Source organism: Labrus bergylta, chromosome 13 (assembly GCF_963930695.1).
Source record: "Labrus bergylta chromosome 13, fLabBer1.1, whole genome shotgun sequence".
NCBI classification, from domain to species: Eukaryota; Metazoa; Chordata; class Actinopteri; order Labriformes; family Labridae; genus Labrus; species Labrus bergylta.
Genome location: NC_089207.1, coordinates 26751667 through 26770766, shown reverse-complemented (window position 1 = coordinate 26770766; position 19100 = coordinate 26751667). Strand labels below are relative to the sequence as shown.

The 19100-nt window shown below is 41.6% G+C and overlaps 3 protein-coding genes across 8 annotated transcripts in view; 2 read left to right on the top strand and 1 right to left on the bottom strand.

Moving 5' to 3' along the window:
• Positions 1-3018, top strand: part of LOC109991783 (bromodomain adjacent to zinc finger domain protein 2B) — a 44646-nt gene extending 41628 nt beyond the window's left edge. The window contains exons 34-38 of one of the 3 annotated variants that reach the window (XM_020644162.3): positions 173-305; positions 670-816; positions 985-1295; positions 1488-1631; positions 1770-3018. In XM_020644162.3, coding sequence (XP_020499818.2) covers positions 173-305; positions 670-816; positions 985-1295; positions 1488-1631; positions 1770-1917 — 883 coding nt within the window. In that variant the 3' untranslated portion in view covers positions 1918-3018. Of the gene's footprint in view, positions 1-169; positions 306-669; positions 817-984; positions 1296-1487; positions 1632-1769 lie in introns of all 3 variants that reach the window. The other 2 variants (XM_020644161.3, XM_020644163.3) reach the window with 2 other exon arrangements.
• Positions 3019-3534: 516 nt separating this feature from the next.
• Positions 3535-16369, top strand: LOC109991801 (WD repeat, SAM and U-box domain-containing protein 1-like). 3 transcript variants are annotated; one of them, XM_065962519.1, is made up of 13 exons: positions 3547-3683; positions 3841-3901; positions 4048-4257; positions 5152-5342; positions 6582-6668; positions 8128-8221; positions 8783-8816; positions 8909-8949; positions 9311-9417; positions 9942-9971; positions 12371-12547; positions 15621-15755; positions 15872-16369. In XM_065962519.1, exons 4-13 carry the CDS (start codon positions 5210-5212, stop codon positions 16021-16023), a joined length of 990 nt encoding a protein of 329 aa, XP_065818591.1. In that variant the 5' UTR covers positions 3547-3683; positions 3841-3901; positions 4048-4257; positions 5152-5209; the 3' UTR covers positions 16024-16369. The 3 variants fall into 3 exon arrangements, with proteins under 3 accessions (XP_065818590.1, XP_065818591.1, XP_065818592.1); XM_065962520.1 differs by lacking the exon at positions 3841-3901; XM_065962518.1 differs by having other exon boundaries at positions 3535-4257.
• A 377-nt stretch (positions 16370-16746) lies between these two features.
• tanc1b (tetratricopeptide repeat, ankyrin repeat and coiled-coil containing 1b) overlaps positions 16747-19100 on the bottom strand; it is a 99162-nt gene continuing 96808 nt past the window's right edge. For both annotated transcript variants that reach the window (XM_065962517.1, XM_020644183.3), the window contains one exon: positions 16747-19088. In XM_065962517.1, coding sequence (XP_065818589.1) covers positions 17513-19088 — 1576 coding nt within the window. In that variant the 3' untranslated portion in view covers positions 16747-17512. The remainder of the gene's footprint in view (positions 19089-19100) is intronic.

The window sequence follows — 19100 nt, the reverse complement described above, 5'->3', positions numbered from 1 at the left end:
TCAATCCTCGTCCTGGAGACAGTTAAATAGGAGCAACATGTTGTTCCAAGTGTAGCTGTAAATGTTGTTTCTCTTTTCCGTTTGCACTGGCTGATGTGAAGTGTTACTGGCTGTGATTCATCTCCTGATAATATGACAGATTGTGTATGTAATTACTGTGATCTCAAAGCAGTGAGGAAGCGGTCGCCCCGGGAATGAGGTTGTGGCATAAAGCTCTCGGTGAGGTCCGCAGCTCGGCTCAGCTGTCCCTCTGCATTCATCAGCTGCAGAAAACCATCACCTGGGAACGATCCATCATGAAAGTGGTTAGGGTCCCCTCATATACTCTCTCTCTCTCTCTCTCTCTCTCTCTCTCAAAATCATACACAAATTTATCGCTCACACTAAAGATGTCAAATACGCTTTATAGGTCTCTTACAAACAATCAAGGACTACACAGTTAACCTGAAAATGTTGGTGCTCCTTAAAAGAGGTTGTTGTCAGGCAAGAGATGAAAAGAAAGGCAGTTAATTAAAATATATCAATAAAAGGCAACATTTGATTAGATTAAATCACAATTACCAACAAATAGGCAAATCAAGCTGCACAGATTGCATGAAGCATCTGTTTTTAAAGTGCTATATCTCAGGTTGTCTTCACAGTTTAATACTGTTTATTTGTTGTTGCCAGCATTGCCAGCTCTGTCAGAAGGGGGATAATGAAGAACTGCTCTTACTCTGTGACAGCTGTGACAAAGGCTGCCACACATACTGCCATAAACCCAGAATCACCACAGTACCTGATGGCAACTGGTTCTGTCCCACATGTGTAGCAAAGGTACACCAGCAAGCTCAGAGTGTTTCCACACTAAACCCAAAACGCTCTTGTTTTTCAGTAGTATATTTTTACTGTAGATCTAAGGAGCAAATATAACAAAGCTGTATCACACATACACTTCTAATTAACGGGTTCTAAAATAGTGTGGTTTGTGTGTCTCTCCACCAGTCCTCTCTGTGTGCTGTCACTCAGGAGAGTGGTCAGTCCCCCCGGAGCAGGAGACATCAGAGTCGAACAGCTGGAGGAGGAAAGAAAGGCAGCGAGGTAAAACGAAATAGCAAGCCATCTGTGGTAGGAGAGCTCATGAGAGAGGAGGCTGCCAGCAGCAACGGCTCGCCAAAGAAAGGTACCAAGGAGTTCAAGAGGAGGAAAGGAGACGACAGCTCGCACAGCTCCCAGGCCGAGCATGACAGCCCCTCCTGTGCAAAGAAAGCTAAAACAGCAAAAGACAACAACACAAATGGGCTGGAGACGTGTCGGTATGCACAAACACATATTCACTGCATGCAAAGGTCCTAGCAGCATTCAATCATATTCTGTTATGCATGTATTAGAAAATAATCCACCGTACATCTTCTATTAATAAAACATTTCAACTTGACTCAAATTGAAAGAAAACAATGTTTGCAGGGTAAAACAGCTCAGCTTTGTCTTCCCCCTGTTGTTTGCAGAGCGCTGCTGGCTGAGCTGGAGGCCCATCAGGATGCTTGGCCTTTCCTCACACCAGTCAATCACAAATCTGTCCCTGGATACAGGAAGGTTATCAAGAAGCCCATGGACTTCTCCACCATAAGAGAAAAGCTCAACAGCAACCAGTAAGTCGACGTGTTGTTGTTTTTAAACATTTCATAAGTGTGTTCTGTTTGCATACAGTATATTCTACATTTTGCACAATTTCTCTTTGTTTGGATACTAGTAATGAATTCATAATGAACATTTTCTAATGATTACAGGTACTTGAATTTGGAAAGTTTCATTGTCGACGTGAACCTTGTTTTCGAGAACTGTGAAAAGTTTAATGAAGACGATTCACAAATTGGACGAGCCGGCCACAGCATGAGGAGATTTTTTGACAAACGATGGACTGAACTGTTGCAGTAAAATACTGTGTCCCAGGTGGAACTTTCTAAACGTATCAAACTTCATCTTTAGTGCTGAAGGCTTGTCCTTCAACTGTTGCACTAAATCAACACAGCGACCTAGTAACACTGATGTGCAATGAGAAAGGACAAATTCTCCTGCTGAGATAATACATCATGGTTTTTACCTCAAAGTGCAATACTGTTCTCTTTTTCAAACTCTACTGACTCTTGGACTCAACGTTCTCTACATTTACACTGTAGATATTGGAGGTCATTGTTTTTGTTTTTTTACCAACAGTACATAAGTGTGTATGTATTTATTTTCTTTATTATTTATGTTAAAGTTTGTCTATTAGAAAAAAACAAACAGAAAATCACACACAGCTTTAAAAAAAAAAAAAACTAAAAATAATTTGATGGACTATTGAACAAGTCAAAGAATTATTGTTTACAGCTTTTTGACCATAAGGTCACAGCAGTACTTAATGTTCAACTGCATTTCTGAGTTACATGTGTGAAATACAGAGAGGGATCACTGTCACATTTAAAGTCTGATTTTCAAAATGTACATAGTAGTCTTGTGAAAATATAGTGAATGCATACAGATGACTGTAGCACTTCATATGTCTGTCTTCTGTCTGTGCTGAAAATCTACTGTTAACACTGTTGTCTTCTCAGTATTACAGTGCCTGACCTCTTACCTCCACACAGTGTGCTGAGTGTTGTTTTTTTCAGTGTGTGTACTATATGTTTGTCCTGCACAATATATCGCAGGAAAACCTTATACAAAATGTAAACTCTGAGAGAATCAATGTGGTGCACTATAGTGTGTTTCACCTCCAAGCATTTCCTTCAGCCACAGTCCTGTCAGACATCCTGCGGACAGTCGTGAAACCTGCACCAGGCTTTATCCAGCAGGGAGTCACGGCCCAGCGGAGACGTCTCTAGACAGCTGAAGCCAGAAGACTTGAAGTAACTGTATTTTATTATGAATGTTCTGAAATATGAGTAGCAACTTTTTGAGCTAATGTTATTTTTTAAATTGGATGTGTGGCACAGTTAAAATAAACCTGTTTTTCAAAATAAAAGCTGTCAGGCCCTCACTGTGGCCCAAATGTTATGTCATTGATGGTACTGAGTTCATAGTGAGAAAAAAATAACAATTCTCCAAACACTATTTTTGAAATGTATATTTCATCATTAACATCTTGTATGGGTTAAACAGCACTATGAAACAGTAACAAAATATTCACCATTTGATTGTAGTCCAAGCCAGTATTGTAACAAAGAGAACAAATTACAACTGCACGGCTTTGTTTGCATTTTTGGGGTACTTACACTTCAATGTTACTAAGAAAATACTCCACAATATTTACCAACAGCTAGTCACTGTGCAGATTGTTATTTACATTAAAATGATCAACAGAATTGAAGCATTGTAAGAGTAGATGAGCAAAGTCAAAATGAGCTTTACAGCATCTTCACATAAATGATAAAAAAAAACAAAAAACAAAAAACTAAATTTTATATTTTAGTCATAATTGTGACGTCACCTTCATGAAAGTGACTTGGGACTGGACCCGTAGTTAGGTGGAAAGTTTTGTGTTTTCTTAACGAGGACGCTGGAGAAGTCGACTATGATCATTGTGTAACTGGACATGCAGTAATTCAGAGTCATGTGACTGATAACAGTCGTGGAGATAAACAGACTTTATAACTCTCAGCTGGAGTACAAAACGTACAAAATTGTGCAAGACAAGTGAGGAGCAACAATTTTCGCTAAAGGTTTGTAACTATTAAGTTTTTTACCCAACATGTGAAACGACGGACAGGAAGTCTAACAATATGTGTTAGTCAATCGTTTCTGTTTCACTCCTCTGCTTTCACAGGCGGATATTTAAGTATTTTGCGCCCCCTTGTGAGTAAACTTGTCCCTCCACAGAGCTACAAGCTAATGAAAGATGGTGTCACTGATGTGCACTCTTCGACAGCACACAGACGAGGTGAGCTGTTGTGCCTTCTCCCCGTCTCTCCTCGCGACCTCCTCAGGTGATAAAACTCTTCGTGTTTATAACACAGCTGACTTCTCGGAGCTTCCCTTCTCTCCTCTCTCGGGTCATGGCTACGGGGTTCACTGCTGCTGCTTCAGCTCCTGTGGAAGTCACCTGTTCAGCTGCTCTACGGACGGCTCCGTCATCGTGTGGAGCTCGGAGACAGGTGAGGTGTCCGCGGCGCTGCATCACCCGGGCCGCAGTCCGCTCCGAGTCTGCGCAGTGGCTCCTGACTCCTCCCACCTGCTGGCAGGGGCCTGTGACGGCACCGTGGCCCTGTGGGACTTCTCCTCCAAGACACTACGCAGGTACAGTATGACCCCAAATGTGAAACACATCAACAGGTAGAGCTGCATATCAAACAGTATGTAGAGCCGTCAAGGTGACAAAGGTGACTCACAAGTCCATTATTCAATAAGAGTATTACTCTCAAAAAGTGTGTGTGTGCGTGTGCGTGTGTGTGTGTGTGTGTGTGTGTGTGTGTGTGTGAGAGAGAGAGAGAGAGAGAGAGAGAGAGAGTGATTTAATGCATCTTGCTAATACAATAGAAAAAAAAAATCCAAACTTTATTTTTTTTATTTTACGTCTGTATTACAAAACATAATAAATGATGTATTATATTATTAGTTCTTGTTGATATTATAATTTAAGCTGTTTATAAAATTGTTGCCAAATAATTATCTGCCAATTTAAATATGCGATCAATAAACACATTGTTTCAGTGATTTCTGCCTGGCAACATTCTTCAATTATGAGCTTAAAAGTTCAATTTGAAACTCTGAAAGTGGCAAAACTTTCCAATTACACGGACCACAAACTTGGTTTTTACAGATCTTTAAGCCACATCTTGCAGCCTTCATTTACCATCTTCAAAACTATCCCCCAAAGTCACCCTGATTATTGTATTGTGAAATTCTGATTGCTGCATCAGAGTCTTTCTCACTCTGTACTTGAGAGACGAGTACAGATAAAAAGCCAAAGACAGAAGATGTCTGAATAATGACAGAAAGTAGCATGTTTCTTAGCCTCTTTTTTGAAAAGTCAATACACCTGTTTGAAAAAATCTTCAGGGCCTTTTAACAACTCTAGTTCAGTTTTCAGCTTTCTAAAGACAAATACTCATTACCTAAGGTCAACATGAAGGCATGTTTCACCATGTAGGACAACATGAAGTATTAATCCTGATGTTTTGTCTTTAACAGATGCAGTGCTGCTAGTGAGGCCAGTGTTGTGGCCTGCTGCTTCTCCCCCTGTGGTCAGATGTTTGTGACGGGCTGCACCTATGGAGACCTCAAACTCTGGGATGTCATGGACATGAACCTGCTGCATGCTGAGAAGGACACTCATGACCTGGGAGTCGCCTGCTGCAGCTTTGCACAACAATTTAAAATTGGTGAGTTAAGTTAAATATGGTGTTTCTCTCTCTGTTTGTCATGTTTGCTCCAAGTGGTGCCACATGAGCCAAAAAGGCACTTTCTGCCTTTTCTCGGCCAAGAAGGCACCAAGTTCAAAATGTATTTCACATTTCTCCTACATATATGACCCAATGTCAGTACAGATTCATGTTTCAATGGGTGAAGTATCCCTTTAACTTATTTATGTTCAACCCAATATATGGAAAGGCTCCACCTTTTGTTGGAAAAGAAGTTTGTCTTTTGTTAGTACATTTATTTTGCCTTAGTTTAAAAAATCAAAAAAAAATCGAAAATGTTAGCTTGCATCTCCTAAACTTTTCTGAGGAAAGTAACAAGTCAGTTCATCCAAATCACTTTCTAGATACAGTGTTGCTGCCCAAAAGCGTGAAGGTACAGGGACGTAAATGTTGGTTTTGTTGAACTTAAAGGTCACATATTAAGCTTAATACACTTCACCATGTTTTTCTAACACTAATATGTGTCCCTACAAACCCCCCAATTATGAGAAAAGTCCATCGTCTTCATCTTTTGCCTGCTCCACTTTTAACAAAATGTGTGCTCAAACAGGCTGTTTGAAGATTTTCCCTAACCTCTCCCCCAGGTGATGATACCACAGCTGGGTGTTTGTTCTGAGTCTGCCTTCTCACAGTAAGCAATAGGGCATTGGACTATAGGCCAGACAAAACACACACTTTATAGACATCAGAATAGGTTCCTGTAGATTGAGTTTTACTTTCTTCTTTTATCATTAATCAAATGGTAGTGATTTAGTAGACTGTCAATGAAAAGAATAGAAGTTATTCATTCTTATATGACTAATCGTCAACTTATTTCAAATACGTTTGTAACAGAACAAACAATCGGCTCTGGCTCTGAACTTCAAAAAAAAAACATTCTGCACAATAAACTGAAGTCATCTATGCTTCACATTTAACGTTAAGTTAAAGAAGCCTGTCACATTTCATCCATAAACTATAAGTGACATTTTCTGTTTTTCTTAATTGATGCATTGTGGTAACAAAAAAGCATATTTTAGATTTAGAAATAGGAACCTAAATCCAAACACTTTATTTATGCCCCATGCTGTGTAAAAGATATGTGTTGTTACACCTCACAGACAGGCCGTCAGATGATATTTGTCTCTTTTTGTTATTAAACCCAGTCGAGCGTGAACATCCATAGACTGTGGCTGTTTCTTTCTTTTTGTGGTTCTGCAGATGGCTGCTGTGTGGAGTTCCGACTGGCCTCCTGTGGGCAGGACAGCCGGCTGAAAATATGGATTGTTTCCCAGAGTGAAGGAGCAGGTAGGCTGACCCCTCTGCTGTCTTTCTCATCTTAGAGCTCCCTCACTCCATCACCTTTGAGAGCGAGAGAGAGAGAGAGAGAGAGAGAGAGGGAGAGAGAGCTTAATGTTCTAACCTTGAAATCTCTCTACAGAATAGAAACATTTTATTGCTGCATGGAATAAATCAGCTGCAGACTGACTCATTAATAATGGATCATTTTAAGACACTGCTGAAATATAGCAGCAGCAGTAGGAGAGGACTGTGAGTGTGTGTAGGATTGTGTGTGTGGGGAAGAATTGGAAGAGAATCAGGTGCATATATCCTCTGTGACATTTCTATCATGTTCAACTAAGAGCTGAACAAGAACATTTCCTGTACATTCAAAGGTTGTGTACCAGCCTACAGACTTTCTTTAAATCAGTGTATGAACACACCATGATGTTGTTGGTTCCCAATATGTGTTACTTCTTTGGAGGAGGTAATGTGACCTATTTGGTGACCTGCTGTGCTCAATGGGGATTTTTTTTCTTTATCTCTGAGCAGCTTGCAGAAGGACACAGAAGGATATACTGTATGTCTTCATTTCTTTAAAATGTATTTTGTCTGAAACTGACTCTCCATGGAGGAGCTGAACTGTGCATTAAGCTTGTGTTTGCTTGCAGGGGGATTGACCACTGTTACACTTTTTTTGACTACACAGTAGATAATTCAGGAAAGGTTCCATGTGTAAATATCAATCAAAAATATGTTCAAGCTTTGAGGACAAAATCTGCAATATTTCAGTTTTTCAGCCTTTCCTTGACCCTTGCAGCATATGTTGTTTATCAAGCATTAAGTGTGTTTTATTGGCTGGTTTAGTCTGAATCTGTCAGCTTTGATCATGTGTTTTTGTTTTTGGCACATGAAAATAAGAAATTAGCCTCCCACAGAGCCTGCACACTGTATTTTTACTCTAATGGAGAACAGGGAGGTTTAATTTTATACATATTTATGTTTACAGTCTAATAATTCAAATGCTGCTACAGACCAATTAGTTGTGGCACGTAGAAATACTGCTCAACAAATGATCACTCTCTGCTCACGTGTCTTTGCGTCTCAGGCTGTGAAAGTCTCAGGTTTATTGCCAAAAAGAAAATCTTTAGTTTCCTAGCAGCTGTCAGCAGGAGGCACAGCTGTGAGCCAGCGAGAGGGGAGACAGTTATTGACAAAAAGTTTGGAGTGTGAGCTGACTGAATTGATTCACAGGTTGATGCATTTTGAAGTGTGTGTGTGTGTGTGTGCGTGCGTGCGTGCGTGCGTGCGTGCGTGCGTGCGTGCGTGCGTGCGTGCGTGCGTGCGTGCGTAGAGACAGTTTTTTTTAAATACTTTCTGACCACTTTATAAATAATGTAATGGAGGTTTGTTGCTGAACAAATGCAGACATAATGATTTTGAACTTCCACCTTCACTTTGTGGGTCTGTGTTTGTCAACCCTCAGCCTGTACCATGAAGCTGCTTCACACCCTCAGCAGCCAGTCAGCTCCAGTACTGTCCTGTGCCTTTTCTCCTGATGGAGAGAGGGTCGTCTCAGGGTAAGACACACACACACACACACACACACACACACACACACACACACACACACACACACACACACACACACACACACACACACACACACACACACACACACACAATCACTTCTTGTCTTTGTGTGCGAGCAGCTCTAATAAACACCTTCTGTGCTGGCAACTGAATATTGACTTTAGTGCCTGACAGGGTTGTGTTTGGTGAATGATTTATTTGATGAGAAATCATTAGCTCTACGTTTAAATTAATCTCTCCTCAGTGTTTAAATTGTTCTTTTTATTCTGTCATTACAAATGGCAGACGCCTGTGCTCAGCAGCGATCCTACTGTTCCCTCAGTTGGCCACAGGAGGAGTGTATTTTGTTGAGTTTAAGCGTCTGCTGTTTCTGGCTTTAAGTCAAACATGCTGAAGGTTAAGCTGTGCTCTGTTTGCAGCACTTAGTCACAAATGAATTATGTGTCTGTTTTTGTCTGTAAGGACGGTTTTAATTTTCTCTCTCTTTTATTATACTGTAATGAAATTACAAGCATATAATGACTTTGTTTACTCTTATTTTTTAACAGTTCAGTGGATAAAAGTGTTGCAATATATGATGCGGTGAGTGAAGCTCCAACACAAATGTCTGCGGCTGCCGCTTACGAAGAGGTTCTACACATTCCCCTTCTTATTTGTTTGTTCTTTGCTTACAGAACCTGGGAACTCTGCTCCACACTGTGAAACACCATGACAGGTAAATGACCTGCCCTCCTGCCGCTATGCAATCTCTGCAGCTATCAGGCAAACAGCGGCGCAGGAGCCCCAGTGCTTCAGATCAAAATGTGTGATTTTTGCTTGATTAGTTTTTCCCAGAAGCACTGGGTGCAGTGATGCAATAGCATCTAACTCTGCTTTCCAGAAAGTCATTGAAGTAGCACCGCGGGTAATCAAAGCCAGGGCTATGTACAGTGCTTGAAAGGATTTAAGATCTTCTATGATCTTAGATGGCATTTTTCCATTTTTTAGAGCAGGGACGGTCTGACTTTTTAAAGCAGATCTCTTCCTGTGTCAGACTTTGTCCTTCACATTTGTGTTCCTCTTCCTCCTCCCGACAGGTACGTGACGGCTGTTGCTCTGTCTCCCACTATGCCGTGGATTGCAACTGGCTCCATGGACAGAACTGTAAACGTGTGGAGAATGGTAGATGAAGTCCACAGCTCTGGTAAATTTCTAACAAAGTGTTGTTTAGTTTGTCGTCCACAAATGCACAATCACTCCTGTTTTAAAAAAAAAACAGACTATTAGCAGCGGTTCAAAGCCCAGACGCCATTTCAAGCCTCCCAAAAGAGTGTTTTGGGAGCTATCCAGCAGGAGAAGGTCCCATTACATGTGTATTGGTGTCTGGCTGCAGAGTCCAGAGGCAGAATAGTGAATGATGTTCTGCAGGGTAAACTACCAGTGAGCCACAGAGAGCTGTTGTTACTGAGGTGAATCCTCCTTAAAAAAAAAAGTTTCAGTCCAACATGAAAGTAAAAGATCAGAATAATAAATGAAAAAAGGTGCAATCGTGAGACATCTGGAGGCCTTGAAGCTTCATCAGTGCAGCAGCTTGATGTTTACAAACCATATTTCAGCTCAATAAAGACCTAGCTTCTTTATACCGCTCTCTTTTCTGTTCTCCCTTTCCTTTTATCCCGTGTCCTCTTTCCACATATTAAACTTATTCCTTTTTATGTCTTTTCACAGGAGCCCAATCACAACAGACAGTGTGCCAAGGTAAATAAATGCATTCCTCTGTTTTAGTTATTTTCTGTACTTTTGGAGCTAAAACACTGCTGTCTCATTTTGATATGGGCTTTATTTGTACGTGTGAGTAATACAGGTGTAAAAACGAGGAAAACACAATTTCTTTTCAGGTATTTTTGCAGTAGGTTCTTGTCTTAAAGGTGTATATGATTTCTGATTTTGTGTTTTTTTCTGTGTTGTGTGAACCCAAAAGGTGCTTCAGTAAAGCTGAAGTGGATACAAATAGAATTGAATGGCTTCTTGCTGGCCTTAAAGGACAAGGATAAGGTTGTTGAATATTTTCTTAATGGCAGCAAATCCCATGAAGGGTCCAAAACCAATAATGTGTTGGTCTGTCTCACAATGCATACCTAAACCTTTTAGTTCCTACTGAATTGTTAAAAGTGCCTAAAATGTAATTCAGTTAAAGAGGCGTATTCATATCTTAAAAATATTCTGCACATTATTGTGTAGCCATGCTAGCTAACTCTGTGAATGTAGGTCCTTCTCACTCTTGGATTGACTTCAGGATTTAGATTTTAAATACTTTGGTGTGTTTCTAAAAATAGAATTACTAATGACAATTCCATCAGCTACCACTGTACTGTGGTTTTATTGCTCATAAGCAAATGTTAGCATGCGACTCTTGTCACTATTGCTAATGTTATCACCCATGTGTCAGAGCAGCTGCCTGTAGACCCTTTAGTGAAGTATATTTATGACAGCACTGTGAAAGAAGGTAATAAAAAGTTATCTTTATAACATTTTAAAAGTTATTAAGACAAAAATGATTTGCTTAGTTCCTAATAAAAAGTGAAATTTTGAACAATTTTCAGTGAAAGATTTGAAAGGTTTACTGAGATCCCTTTACAGCCTTAGTGCTCGTGCTCAGGTGTTTTCAGTTTGGACTTCCTCTCTACAAAGCAGGCTTGATTGGAATCAACATCACTCTCTGCTCGTTGAGGTTTGTCACACTTGTTGGGACAGGACCCCTCCCCTCCCCGTCCTCAGTAGAGTGTAATCAGCCAGGGTGATTGAAAACACCTGTGTTCATGGGAGCACAGTTAGACTTTATGAATGTACTGAAGGTTTGAGCTGATATCAAGTTTTTGTAGAAATGGCTCGCCCATTTATGATGCAAACAAACAGAACCTTTCTCCTCAGTTTCTGTTATACTGTTAAGATACAGAACAGTGATCTATCAGGCTACAACTACACAGATTTTATTTTAAATTGAATCATTTACTTGATTAGGTGTCTTAATGATAACTGGCGATAAGAAATACCATCAACAGGCTTAACCTGTAAATAATGGAGTTTGATGAAGAGTTCTTCATGCATCTGTCCAAGTCATTAAACACTGCAGTGCGAGCTTTCCCAGCCTGCAGTGAAGCTCTGTGAGGGTTTCATGCTTTTGGCACACTTGTTTCCATGACTCAGCCTGCTAGACTGTGAGACTCCACACACTATCAGCTGCAGCGAGGAGGTGTTGTTACTCCGTTCACTGTGCTGCTGAAAGTTGATCTTCTCACTAAGCACTACTGAGCTAAGGGCTAAATATTGTGGATGCACAGCTTTCTGCTTTCTTAAAAAGGAAATGTTAGGTTTCTGAGTAAATAGATCTATGTTGATAATATGACACTAATGACACTTCCAGGACAGTTTCACAGGCCCCGCCCCCAATATTATCTAGTGGCATTTTTTAAGGCTAGCTTTGATTTGTATAACCTTACATTAACATCAGCTCCAGCTTTACTTTTTATCTGATCTTAGCTCACTAACCTTCAACACTGTGCATGTTAGGCACAGGCATGTTCTTCCAAGATAAGCTAAACATTGTTTGGGGTTCAAAACCACAATCTGTTGTGAAGGAAAATATGCATCTACTGTGATTTTTGTTTTAGGGCTAGAGAGAGAAGAAGAGGTGAGTTGAACCCAATATGTGGAAACGTTGGTAATGAGCAACACCTCCCGGTCTTCAGGGTTATCCTTTACGTTCCTAATGATGGGTGATGGGAAGCATGCGTCTGCTGAGCGGTGTCATTAGCAGGACGACACACAACGGGGTCGGTTTATTTCAGCCTCTTGTGATAAATGATGGGTGCTCACTTGTGTAGTGTCATGTGAAGGTTGATTAGCTGGATGCTGGCACAGTGTGGGAACACTACCCTCAGCTTAATTATCTTTTCAATAGATCACATGCTTGTATGAGGGGTGAGTGAGCGCAGTATTTTTCACTCCAATATCAGAACAGAGCGAGAGTGTCTTCTTCAGTGGAGTGTGAGGGGAGAGACTTTTCATCAGATAAGTGTGTCACAGATGTTGGGAGTTTGGGGGGGTATGAAAGCAAGCACTTCTTCCCTTCCTGTTGTATGTTTCTTTTTTTTCAGGAAGGAAGTTGCCGGGTCACTCCAGGCTGCTGCTTACTGATTGGTCAGAGGAGGATGTGCAGACTTGGCTGTGTGAAGAAGGGCTGCAGGAACTCGTCAGCGTCTTTAAAGGCAACAACATGGATGGGCCAGAGCTCAACAAGCTGAACAAGGAAACGGCAGCAGAGCTGGGAATCGGTGAGGATGACACATAAGACATGCAACAGAAGTGTTCACCACACACACTCATTTCTGTGTTTTCATGCAGATTTGACGTTTGATCCTCTAACATGAGCAGATTGAATTGGATAGCATGATATAAGCCGCTTTTTATCGATGTTCTGATTTATTTTCCCCCTCGCAGAATCTCTCCCCAAATAGTTATCTGATTTAGGGATGTGAGGCTGCTGTGTTTCTATCTGCTTATACAACCATAAATCACGCTGTGAGGACAGAACCCCACAGAATGTCACAAACAATGATAATCCCTCCGAAAATAAGATTAGTGCGCTCAGGATTGTCCAAGGCTTCAGTTAGGAAAGAGACGGGACAAACTGTGGATAGAAACATAAAAAAACCCAAAAAAAACCACTTCTCCCCTGAGGTGATGGACAACAGCTTATAAACAGTAACACTGTAGTGCAGCAATGTAATCCAAACAAGGCAAGTATGTCGTTTTTTTAAAGATCTATTTTTGGCCCTGTTGCCTTAATTTAGAAAGGATAGTGGACAGAGTAGGAAATGAGAGAGAGAGAGAGAGAGTGAGGAATGACATGCAGGAGCCGCAGGTCGGAATTGAATCCAGGCTGCCTGCTTGGAGGATTGTAGCCTCAGGACATGGGGCACAACCTAACCGCTAGGCCATCAGCGCCCCCAAAGCAAGTATGTTTTAAAGGAATATTTTCACATTTTATCAGACCATGCAACATTTTCCTGATGAGTTGATGGTCTCAGTCATCAGTTTTAATTTGTCCATGATACAGCACGATGCTTCTAGTTTGGCCCCATTTAGAGTTCAAATGTCCCTAAAGCAAGGTGTGCTCTATGGCAGAGCTACCTGTGATTGACTAGTTGCTGCCAAATTTAGAAATGTGCCCACCCTGTTTTCCAAATATGGTCACTTCTGGTTCCAAAAAAAAACCAAGATGGCTACAACCAAAATGTCACATTGGTGGTCTCCAAAGGGCGATTCCCAAACCAATCAGCCACATCACATTGTCTAGCTCTACTTCCTTTACACAGTCTATGAGATTAAAATGTACAAGTTAACTTATGAAATTCAAACTATAGGTCATTAGTCTGTGACGGTTAGCTTAGCTTATAAAACAAAAAAATACACGTGCTACATGAGTGAGCTCTAAAGAAGCTTTGAGGCTAATTTGTTACTTTTTGATTAAGTTAGGTAATCTGTTTAAGATGTATCTATTCTTCATTACTTAAATCTGAAATATTGTTCAACTGGGTGCACATGCACAAGACTGAATAGTTGGCTTTAACAGTTAATGATGCTGATTTAAACCTAATTACTTTCTGGAGGAAAACACCTGCAAGGATTTTAAGCTTTTATTTCTGTCTTTATTTGTTGTTGCTTTTAATATATACTGGCAGTGAAACAAGAGATATCTTGATTTCTAATTTATACCGACAACTCTGAAGGAAATGAGACAGAAAACTGTCTTTATGCTGATTATGGATACGTTGTGTCAAATGTAATCATGTACGACGTAATTAGTATGCTTTAATTTGGCAGCAGTTAAAAAGTATAGCAAACTTTCCTTGCATACTTCTCAGTTATCCTAAACTTGTCCTATGGTCTAAGCAACATTCCCATGTGTTGTGCATGGAGGACAGCGAGGATCATTACCACTGAAGAAGGACAGAGGAAACAGCAGATTGCCACCTTTCCCTTCCTTTCCGTGGTGTGTAAGCAACAAACTATGATTTTCCATGTATGCTGCTTGTGTAAATGTGTGCTCTTGCAAAGACACACATACACACACACACACACACACACACACACACAGAGCAAATTATATTCCAGCACACTTTACTTGATGAAATATTCATGAATCTTTGAGTAAGGGGAGGAAAAAAAAAAAGTTCCTCTCGGATATAATTCAGTGTATCTCAGCGAGGACAGCCTCATTCTGCAGTTTTATTGTTGCATCTCATCAAATTATCAATCTAAATGTAAAGTGGACGCTATACTAGTAATGGCTTTTGCCCCCATGAAAAATGTGGGAACTACTTATGGAAATCTTAAACCCTATAGAGCTGTTAAGAGCAGTTTTTTCTTTTCGAGTAGTTTATTGGATGAATCAGAGGATTTAATGGGTTCAGCGTGTCTCTACGATGGAAGAGGTTTCAATTAAGCACTTTCCCTTTTCCCAGAGGATCAAAACTATTTGTGATTGCGACAGCAGGCCACCACTGCTGCATGTGCTTGTTTTACTTTAAACTTGATTACAGAATCTGCAAAACACTGAGATCATGCAAAGAATAAACCCCAGTCTTTCTGGCATGTATGTGAATGGCTTCCCTCCTTCCATCTCTACTTCCTGATCTAACAATAAGTGTAAAATAACGATATCATTTTAACAATTCTTTTGCTGGATTAGAAATATTGCACCTTGTTGAAAATTTCACAAGCTGATTTCTCAGGATGGAGGTAACCCTGACCTTAATTTTTTCTTCACTTTTCGCATTCATTGCTTGAATGACACTTAAAGATTTATTTTGAGTCAAGGGATGTTCAGTAAATCTGAGCACTAATGTTACACACAGATGTTTGTTTTTGAAAACTTAGTTTAAGTACATTTTAGAACGCCACAAAATGTCACTGCAGCAGCTCTCACTCACTGATTTTCTGTCTGTACGAGACTCAATCTCACTGCTCCTTTGCTGTTCCACACAACAACATTGTGTCTGGTTGTAAAGATCCTCCCTCCATTGTAAGCGTTAGTGATTTTTGCAGCTGATGACGAGATCAAGAGGTGCTGTGGGTGGGCAGATGCATGCAGTGATCTTTCTCTATTGGGCTGTTAATACTTGAGGAGGATAATAAGGGATGCTAACTTAGAATAAACCCCTCACACTCCTGAGTGGTTTTAAGTGTAAAAACATTAAAATTACATCAATTTTGATTTAGGTGAAATAATCCTCGTTTCCACTTTTAACCATCAATATTTGCTTCACAATATTTGGATCGTCACAAAAACATAGACTGCATGTTATTTGTCGAGTCATACTGATCACCGTGTTGGTTCCTCAGAATCTTTGGGCCTCCGTGGTCGCCTCCTGAGGAAGATTGAGGCCCTGAAGGCAGAGCAGAGCGGGTCAGAGGCTCCTGATGAGTTTCTGTGTCCCATCACCAGAGAGTTGATGAGGGATCCAGTCATTGCTTCAGGTTAGTCAACAAAACCTTGATACATCTCACCAATGACTTCAAGTGAAAGCACCATTTATTTGAAGATAACTGATATTAACTAATCTATAATATATAAACGTGTGTCTTCTCCACAGATGGGTATTCCTATGAGAGAGAGTCTATTGAGAGCTGGGTCAGAGGCAGGAACAAAACAAGCCCCATGACGAACCTGCCCCTGCAGACCTCGCTCCTCACCCCCAACAGATCTCTGAAGATGGCAATCTCACGCTGGAAGTCTAGCCAGTAGACAGCAGCTTTTCTTTTATAGCTACAATCCAACTCACCAGGTTCTTAATGATTTAACAGTAAGTTTTCATCAAATAACATAACTTATTTAATTGAAGGAATTAATTACTATTATTGGTTATATTAACTCCTTAACCCTAACAACAAATATCTGAACATCAGGTCTAAATTAAGATCACAAAAAACCTACATACAAGCTAAATCTTTATTCTGTGTGTTTGAAATCAATCAAAGCATCACTGTGCAGTTTTTTTACAAATGACACTTCCTCTGAAATAAAAAGTTGCTGCTGCAGCTAATGTGCATCAGCTGTACTGTGTGTCAGAGTAAAAGTCAGCAGACCTGTTTGTTTTTTCCTTAGTGGGTCTTTATTTCTCTCCCCCATGGTGGCTATGGCAGTAATGGTCTATTACAGTATGTGATCACAGCTAATAAAGCTCACAATACTGAAAACATGGCAACAATTGCAATTAATGTAATATTAAAATAGAGCTGATGGCGCTGTGCCCCGAAACAATTTGTTTTTTTTTTTATAGATATTCTTTACTCTGTAATATAAACTGCAATTGAAGCATGCACTTAAACTCAACATCATTTAGAATAATAAAATGTCTTAGTAGCTGTGCAAAAATAACTATATAAAATATATTGCTTTTACAATTAACCAAGCCATTGGCGCTGTGAATAAATTAAACTAGACAGCAACAACAAGCAGATACAGAAAGGGATTCAATTCCATGTTAATGGTGATTTATATAATGTACAAACACATTGAACAAAATGCTTTTTTAGAACCTTTAACATCTTCTGAACAACATGGTGCATAAAACTCAAAATACACAAGTCTGAACTTGTCATTACATTAAACATAGACCTTCAGTGAAAAGAAGGAGAGTACATATTTATATAATATTCACAACGTGAGGATCTTCAACATCCTTCCTTAAACACAGGAATGCCCGTCCTTTAAACTTTCTTACACCTTCACTGAGGACTCGTCTTGTTTTTTTCCTCTCTCAGCACCATGGACGTAGTGAACATAGTTCAAACCCAGTATAACTTAAACTATTCCGTGATGACATAATGCTGTAACTGAATATGTTGTTTAAGCACTTGAGCGGCTTAAATGTGTATAAAGTGCTTACTGTCACCGCTGCGTTGATGAGGACTGTACATTGAATGTCCAAATACTTCCTTCAGTGCAATGTCTCCAGCTTGGCTGAACAATGGCGGACATGTTGTCTAGTAACAGAAGCTGACAGCCACAAGTGACAGGTTGAGAGGAGAAAATCTGGAGCGTTCTGTACACTTCCTGTCTGTATTCACACAGGAAAAACAAAGCACTTGATTCTGTACTTGTTACAAGGCTTTGAAGTGAGACTGTATAGGGTTTGAAGTTGATTAAAAAGTTAAAACAAATTTTTCCTCACTTAAGATTTTTGCGGTTGTTTTGTGCGTTGTGGACTGTATGAGAGATAAAGCAAACATCTCTACACATTCGACTCTATAAATGATCGCTTTGGTTTCATTGACGCTACGTGGATGGCAGGATTATCTCGGGCGAGGCCAGGCTGCTTGGGCTTACTGTCCATGAAAGTGTGCGGAAGAGCCAGCGCTGGCTTGGACTCTATGTAACAGTTGGCGGCTTGGCAGAACTTCTCTGTGAATTCCTTGGCATGCATGCCATTTTGTAAGCTACTCATAGCCATAGCACCCTGAGGTGGTGGAGGTTTGTGCTGCTCATGGTAAGTGCTCACAGTTTTGGTATAAGGCAGCTCACAGTCGATGGGCTGAAGGCCCATAACTGACATGTTGTGACACATGAGGCCGTCAGACGAGTGGTTCATCCAGCTGCGGCTCGGGTGACACTGCAGGCCTTGATGCTGCTGTTGGAGCTGCTGCTGAAAGCGTGCCGTCTTGTCAGTGATGCCCATGAAGGGTCTGGGTTTGTACTCTGATGCAGCGCTGGCCTGTTGGCTGTGCTTGGATTTGTCAGATATCTTGGTGCGGACATCAGGTCCCAGCTTGCCACTGTCTGATAGGCTGCTGCTGGACGCCAGGCTACTGGTGGAGCTGGACACTCGCATGCTGCTGCTGCTGCCACCGCCCGCCTGCAATCCTGCTGCCGCACACATCAGTTCCTTTTCTGGGTCTGTGTGGTTCCCCTGAGGTGCAGGACCGGAACAGGCCAATCCGTCCAGGGAGGATACAGAGTGTGCAGACAGCCGGTCTTGTCCCGGACCCTTGGAGCTGCTGCAGGATGAGTAAGAGGCTTGGGAGGAGTGTAGACTCTCGTTTTCACAGCTGTGACCCATAGAGACGGATGCAGATGCTAGAGACAGGCGGTTTCCGTACACTGGCTCGTCAGTGGGGGGCGGCAGAGGGCTAATGTCAATGCCGGGGCCCGGCTTCAACATACTGGACATATGTCGGCTGGGTAAGGGACTGGAAGGAGCATATTGAGATTTGGCCCCTGTGGTGCGGCCCCCGACGGCCCCTCCCACAGCCTGCATGGAGCTCAAATGCTGGTTGGTCTTGACGATTTGGGCCTGCTTTGTGGGCTGCAGCACCAAACCCTGTTGGGCCACCGCCTCCCGGTGCTCTCGAGGGTACCGGTGGAGGGGGAGCCTGCCGGGGCCTGGGGGCGAGCTGGGGCTCAGGCTCTGGTGTAACAAGTTGTTGGTACCAGGCTCAGAGGGTACGACTCTGTTGTAGGAATAACTGTTCTGAGTCCAGCACGCTTCAGTTGGCCTGTCTTGCAGCGACGCCTCCTCCTCCTCCTCCTCCTCTTCCTCCTCCTCCAGGATGTCTCTTTGTCCGTCCACGCTCCTGCCGAGGCTGTGCTCTGACAGGTCTCCCTGTCCTTCGTCTGGCTCCTGATCAGACTCGTGGCCTCCTGATGCCTGACTCAAAGCAGCTGCAGCTCCAGCGAGGCCTCCTTTAGTCTGAACACGCTGCATCTGTTTACACTCGTCCTCTACTCGAGCCAGCAGACGACGGATCTCTCGGTTGTTGGGGCACAGCTTGGCCGCTTCGTGCAGGTCTGCCAGGGCTGCTGTAAACTGCCTGTGGATGACG